The sequence below is a fragment of the Coregonus lavaretus genome (assembly GCF_964263955.1).
Source record: "Coregonus lavaretus genome assembly, chromosome: 19".
NCBI lineage: Eukaryota > Metazoa > Chordata > Actinopteri > Salmoniformes > Salmonidae > Coregonus > Coregonus lavaretus.
In genome coordinates, this window is record NC_140006.1 from 23,672,751 (window position 1) to 23,679,368 (window position 6,618).

A 6,618-nucleotide genomic window follows, 5' to 3' on the forward strand; every position below is an offset into this window, starting at 1 on the left:
TGAAATTATAGGCCTTGGCTGCTAGTATATCTGAGTACATCAACAGACAATAGCCTATTTTTACCACGGGGTGGCGTTTGGAATATAGCTAATGCCAGCCAGCGCATATTAGATACAGTGGGTTCCGTACTGGATACATTGTAAAAGTGTCATGCAATGCCACGCAATGCATTTTAACTATACCAGAGGGCGTTGCGCCTCGAACCCCGTCCAATGATCGAGCCGCTTGTGCTTTCAATCACCTTGGAATACACAAAATGGTTTTTCTCTGACCAATCAAAGACGCCGAGCTACAGCTCTCTTGTTATAAAAGAAACTGAAACGTGAGTTAGAGGCTAGAGAATGAGAGAACAACTATCGGGATATTGCTGAACATTACAGTGGACCTGCCTGTCCTTCAATTTTACATTTCAATTTTCTCGTTTTTACAGGTAATTTACTATCTTTTTCCTTATGATAAACTGTATGTCTACCCTTATATGTCCTATTCTATTGTAGCCTAGTTATTTACGCGTTCCAGATAAGAAGATCGCACCTTTTTGTTTTGTTTCAAATTGGGACACTTTGTCCTTTCAGTTGAAATGGTTGTCTTTAGTCATATTTAGTATAGTTTGTGGTGTCTTTGCTGATTTATTGATTTCCTCTCTATGATGTAGTGTTATTAATTGTGCTGTAAATTATGTAGGAAGTGTGATGTAATAGTCAATTGCAATAGTGTAGCCATGACTCCAGTGGGTGGGAACTATGACTCCAGTGGGTGGGAGGGTATTCTGGGAATGACGCAACAAGAGGTAGGCTCGTCGGTTTCCTTGACGGTCGTAAAGGATGCTGATGATGAAATATTGGTGAGAAATGTGTTAATTAGCTTTATGGTGGTCTGTAGCCTACCAATCTAGGAATGGTCATCTGATAAGCACGCTGTGATCAATATGACAGAAATATATGTATTTTTGTCAGACTTGCTCTACTTGAAGTGGTGCAAACATCTGTTTTGACACTAAAGAAAATGCCTAAGTAAGATATCCATCTTCTCATGCAAGCTTTGATTTAGTTCTGGAACAGTGAGCAAGCCTGTAGCTCAGTTGGTAGAGCATGGCGCTTGCAACGCCAGGGTTGTGGGTTCGTTTCCCACGGGGGGCCAGTATGAAAATGTATGTACTCACTAACTGTAAGTCGCTCTGGATAAGAGCGTCTGCTAAATGACTAAAATGTAACTAGTTGTTATGCAACACATCCTCCTTCAAGGGAATCAATACTGATCAACGAGGTGGCTGCTTTGATGTGTAAACTCATCATACCTGTTTATTTATTTTTTGTCTCTCCCTAGGTGTTTTATAACAAATAAGATGGCTAGGTCCTCCAGTGCAGAACTGAGTAAGGCTGTCAAACAGCAGTACATGGAACTCCCTCAGGGAGACAAAGTCCAAGTCATGTATGTCTGGATCGATGGAACCGGAGAGGGACTCCGCTGCAAGACCAGAACATTGGATTCGGAGCCCAAGAGCATTGAAGGTAAGCAACGACTGTTGGTTGACATTTGACGTAAAGTTCCAGGAGATTTATGCATATGTATTGTTTTGTAGCCTAGCCTACCTAGTTGTTTCAAGTGACTTGAGTAAACTCACTCTTTCTGTGGCTTGATTCTGTAGAACTGCCGGAATGGAACTTTGATGGCTCCAGCACCTACCAGTCTGAGGGCTCAAACAGTGATATGCATTTGATTCCTTCTGCAATGTTCAGAGATCCTTTCCGCAAAGACCCCAACAAACTGGTCCTGTGTGAAGTGCTGAAGTACAACCGCAAACCTGCAGGTAATTTTTGGTGTACATCGGTCTTGCTAAGCTTTTTTTATTTCATATATTTTTATTTCAGTGTCTAATATAGGTAAGTTCTTTGCACAGAAACCAACCTACGTTTGACGTGTAAGAAAGTCATGGACATGGTTGAGAACCAGGTCCCTTGGTTTGGCATGGAGCAAGAGTACACCATTTTGGGCACTGATGGACACCCATTCGGCTGGCCCAACAACGGCTTTCCTGGCCCACAAGGTAAAGACTGTTCTTAGTGGTCTTTGACTGGCCATGTAAAATTCCTCCTCAGATGCATTAGTTTGAATGTGATGGGTACTATTCTTGATCTAACCCTGTTCTTATGTGTACAGGTCCCTATTACTGTGGAGTGGGAGCTGACAAGGCTTACGGTAGAGATATTGTGGAAACCCACTACAGAGCCTGCCTGTATGCTGGGGTCATGATCTGTGGCACCAATGCTGAAGTCATGCCTGCACAGGTAAGAACAATATCTTTATGTTTTGACTTAGTCTAATGGCTGATCCTATGCAATGACAGACTTACCAGCAACTGACTGATGTACTCAAACTCTGGTTTGTCTTTCTAGTGGGAGTTCCAGGTTGGCCCTTGTGAAGGCATCAGCATGGGTGATCACCTCTGGGCAGCTAGGTTCATTCTCCACCGGGTGTGTGAGGACTTTGGCGTGGTGGCCTCATTTGACCCCAAGCCCATCCCTGGAAACTGGAACGGCGCTGGCTGCCACACCAATTTCAGCACAAAGGAGATGAGGGAAGAGGGCGGGTTGACGTGAGTACTGGATCATATCAAGATGCATTCATACTAGGTTTAATCATTAGTCCCGAGTGGCGCAGTGGTCTAAGGCACTGCATCGCAGTGCTAGCTGTGCCACTAGAGATCCTGGTTCGAATCCAGGCTCTGTCGTAGCCGGCCGCGACCGGTAGACCCATGGGGCGGCGCGCAATTGGTCCAGGGTAGGGGAGGGAATGGCCGGCAGGGATGTAGCTCAGTTGGTAGAGCATGGCATTTGCAACGCCAGGGTTGTGGGTTCGTTTCCCACGGGGGGCCGGTATTAAAAAAATAATAATGTATGCACTAACTGTAAGTTGCTCTTGATAAGAGCATCTGCTAAATGACTAAAATGTAATGTAAATGTAGTCTTATTTATTCAATTGCATTTGGATGTTGAGTAAAGCCAGACTTATTAGAATGCTCTTCAGGCAAAGCAGATGGTGTTGACCACCTGTGAGCTTTTCTGTGATTAACTAATCTCTTTCTCTCTGCTCCAGGGCCATTGAGGAGTCCATTGAAAGGCTGGGGAAGAGGCATAGCTACCACATCCGCGCCTACGACCCTAAAGGGGGGCTTGACAACGCCCGTCGCCTCACCGGACACCATGAAACCTCCAACATCCACGAGTTCTCTGCCGGCGTGGCCAACCGCGGCGCCAGCATCCGCATCCCTCGCACCGTGGGCCAGGAGAAGAAGGGATACTTCGAGGACCGCCGCCCGTCTGCCAACTGTGACCCGTACGCCGTGACTGAGGCTATGATCCGCACCTGTTTGCTCAGCGAGGAGGGAGACGAACCTGTGGACTACTAGATCTAACTAGATCCACAGCCCTCTGGACTGAATCCCCTTCGCCTCCACCCCTCTCCTTTCTAAATGGCTGAAAAGTCAAACTAGTACTGTATTTGTCATTATTTTTAACTGAAATTATTCTAACCTTGTATTTCTAAATAGTGTGAAGTTGGCTGGTCAACTTAACATGGAATTAAATCTGGTGGTTAACATATGAAATGTTTTAAAAAGATGGTGGCTGAAAGGGCATTGTCTTTCCCCTCTCATTTGAGTGTTTTCTAGTGGGGAGTATTATGTAACATAACTGTCTTTTAAATCCCCATTTGATCTCGCTTTCCCTGCCGTCTGTCGAACTGAAATAAACTAAAGCACATGTGGACACTGAAGACTATGGCTGGGCGGCATGTGTAATTTTCTTAATGACCTATGGCTAGTTTGTGTACTTTATGCATGTTGACCTGGCTTTTAAACTCTGTACCATTTTAATTCAATATTGCTAACTATAAGAAAAAGTGTGGTTTTTAAATGCCAACATTCTTCAGATTTTACACACTACTGGATCATGTTGTATGGTACATTCTTCAGCCGTCTGGGCCAAATCCTGTTGTCTTATCCGTTTGGGTCTGTCTTACCATTTGTAGAGTTCCTGTAAGACTCATGAAGGAGTTTTATCCTTTTTGTCAACTGATATATTGTTATGGCACATGATTTGTTAAAACCTGAATTTGCTGAACCTGGTGTTTTTTATTGAAACATTTAATTTTTACCATGACTTTGACTTTGTTTCTTGTCTCAACCGGTTTACTAAAGGCCAACATGGCTGCGTTTACACAGGCAGCCCAATTCTGATGAAAAAAAATATATATATTCCACTAATTAGTCTTTTGACCAGTCAGATCTGAGCTGCCTGTCTAAACACAGCCCATTTGGCACGTAGGACTAATGCAATGGTATAGCAGAACCAAGGCATTTCTCAAGTGAAATCAAGCTGATACAAATTCCTTTGAGGAAATTCATCACATTGCATATAATCCCTGTTGAGAGCCAGCCTGCAAAACTGGAAGTCGGAGGAAAGGGTTTGAGTGGTGGATGGTCTCTGTGGATTGTATTGCATTTAACACATTGAAACAAGCACTGCAGGGTATTCTCTGGCATTGATGCCCAGGAACATGATCACAGTAATTGAATATGGAATAGAAGCCTTAAAATATTTCTTACCAGCACATGTGCACAAGGGAGACATACATTTTCAATCAAGATTAATCTGGAATCATAAACTTAAACTAAATCCAGGCTGTACCTTTTATAGACCCTAATTAACATGGTGTGAATAGTGTTGTGTATTGGGCTACAGCTGGGCATGTTGCTCTTTAATGCAAGGGTGTTGGGGAATGTTTTCCAGCTACATGTAGGAGGAGATTTACAACTGAAAGGACTGCTGAGTTGGAAAACATCTAGCCTCCCCCACCAGGGCTGATAGTATCACGGCTAGGAACAAAACATCCAGTATAACCTCTCTTTGCTCTCACGCCCAAAGTGTGGTACTTATAGCCTGACAAGTTCATCACCAAGTGACAAGCAGCTGCCTACCATTGACGTTGGCACTGATTTCTTTGCCACATTTCATTGTTGAATGACTACGGTTCCCATCTTGGGATTCACAGCCAATCATTTCTGAGTGAGGTGTTTACTTGGTGTTAGGGCTGGAATAGGTTGTACATGGTGTCCTCACAAGACTGGTTCTCTGTCTGAGAGGAGGTAAGGGTATTTCCTGCATGCCTGGGGTCATGTGAGGAGAATATGGCTAGAGATATTGTATCAAGGAAGGGCTCCTCAGATAAACCACCCTTGTCCTCCGGCATGGTTGGTAGCAGACCTGGAGGTTAAACTTTACTTTCAACATTGTTTGACCTGAGAAGTATGACTTTATTATTCTGTTCAATTTCGCCTCTGAAGCCCAGGACATGCAAGACTATATTCAACTCACACACAGTAACTGATACACATTTCATTTCATTTGATCGGGCAATCCTGTTTTAGATGACTGCGCCACTGATTTTCTTAATAACATTATGTTATCCACTTTAAAGTTTGTTAATCAATTTAAGCTCCTTCTGGGACTACACACACCTCTCACATGGATACTGAGGGAAATGCCATATGATCCTACTGATCTGAGCTTGCAGCGGCAGCCTGATCCTGTGTTTCTGCTGATTCATCACTGTCCCCTCCCTTGGCTAGACTGGACCAAACCAAGAAATGTTGATATTTATGGGACAATAACAAGTCTTTTAGCCAGGGAAGATGTCAGTCAGTCATAGAAATTACCCTGTAGAGTCGTCAGGTGTTAGAAAGGTTATTTGTTTACTCTGTAAGGGAACAAGGGGGTATTTTTTCTCATAAGGGGTATACTACAAATCAGAGTCAATGCGTTAGCCAGCTAACTTGCCTAAATATTCTGAAATAACATGAAATGGGTATGGTCTACTTGACTCAACATCCCAAAACACATCCTTAAGTTTAGCTTTCTTAATGAACCAGAAAATCAATATTTATTTCTGGTTGTTTGTTCAAAGCTAGCTGGCTAACTCATGATTGTGCTTTGTAGTGTACCCCTCTGGACTTCACGGGACATACATACATATTGACTTAGCCTTTCCTCCCTCTGCTGCCTGCCTGCTGGGGAAGGGAGGGCTGGCAAGTTTTGTTGCGGGACTTTTTACCTAGATATCATCTGTCCCTACAACAGAAAAGTTACAACGCTTACTGATTGGCTCAGTGAGAAGCAAGTCAGCCAATCATAAAATAGAAAGCAGGTCATATCCGCACTATGGAGAAAAGATGCCTGGAAAATGTCTTAGACATGTACAGAAAAGTTGCCTGGCAAATGTCTTAGACATATACTTTAACTTTGTCATGTTTTTCTTGGCATTTTTTTCCCAAATTCTAAAAATAAGTCCCTGCTCCAAAGCAGGTCTTGTGCTTGTATGTTTTTATATCAAAAAGTGTTACTGCTGCCTTTAGTAGACTGTCAAGTAATAAGTACCACAAACATTAGAAATGCAATGTTTTGAAGTCTTCCTACACTTTATAAATCTTTAAATATCCAAAAAAAATGTATTCTAGGAAATCTTTGTTGACACAGGCCCCACCCCCATCTTGAGAGAAAATTTATCAAAACAAAAATATCTGTAGGGGAGAGTGGTGTATGTGAGACATTTTTTTTACA

The 6,618-nt window shown here is 42.9% G+C and overlaps 1 protein-coding gene across 1 annotated transcript; it reads left to right on the top strand.

The window, feature by feature from the left end:
- The first annotated feature begins 333 nt into the window (after positions 1-333).
- Positions 334-4,161, top strand: LOC311146864 (glutamine synthetase-like). Its single transcript, XM_084183479.1, has 7 exons — positions 334-431; positions 1,328-1,512; positions 1,650-1,811; positions 1,902-2,048; positions 2,162-2,289; positions 2,398-2,597; positions 3,098-4,161. The coding sequence occupies exons 2-7, from the start codon at positions 1,347-1,349 to the stop codon at positions 3,408-3,410; spliced, it is 1,116 nt and encodes a 371-aa protein (XP_084039605.1). The 5' UTR covers positions 334-431; positions 1,328-1,346; the 3' UTR covers positions 3,411-4,161.
- The last annotated feature ends 2,457 nt before the right edge of the window (positions 4,162-6,618 follow it).

What these genes read in the sequence shown, in the direction of transcription:
- LOC311146864 (XM_084183479.1), top strand. Translation starts at nt 1,347, where the DNA reads ATGGCTAGGTCCTCCAGTGCAGAACTGAGTAAGGCTGTCAAACAGCAG. An exon ending in GGAGCCCAAGAGCATTGAAG is followed by an intron (nt 1,513 to 1,649) that starts GTAAGCAACGAC and finishes TTGATTCTGTAG; the next exon opens with AACTGCCGGAATGGAACTTT. An exon ending in GTACAACCGCAAACCTGCAG is followed by an intron (nt 1,812 to 1,901) that starts GTAATTTTTGGT and finishes TTCTTTGCACAG; the next exon opens with AAACCAACCTACGTTTGACG.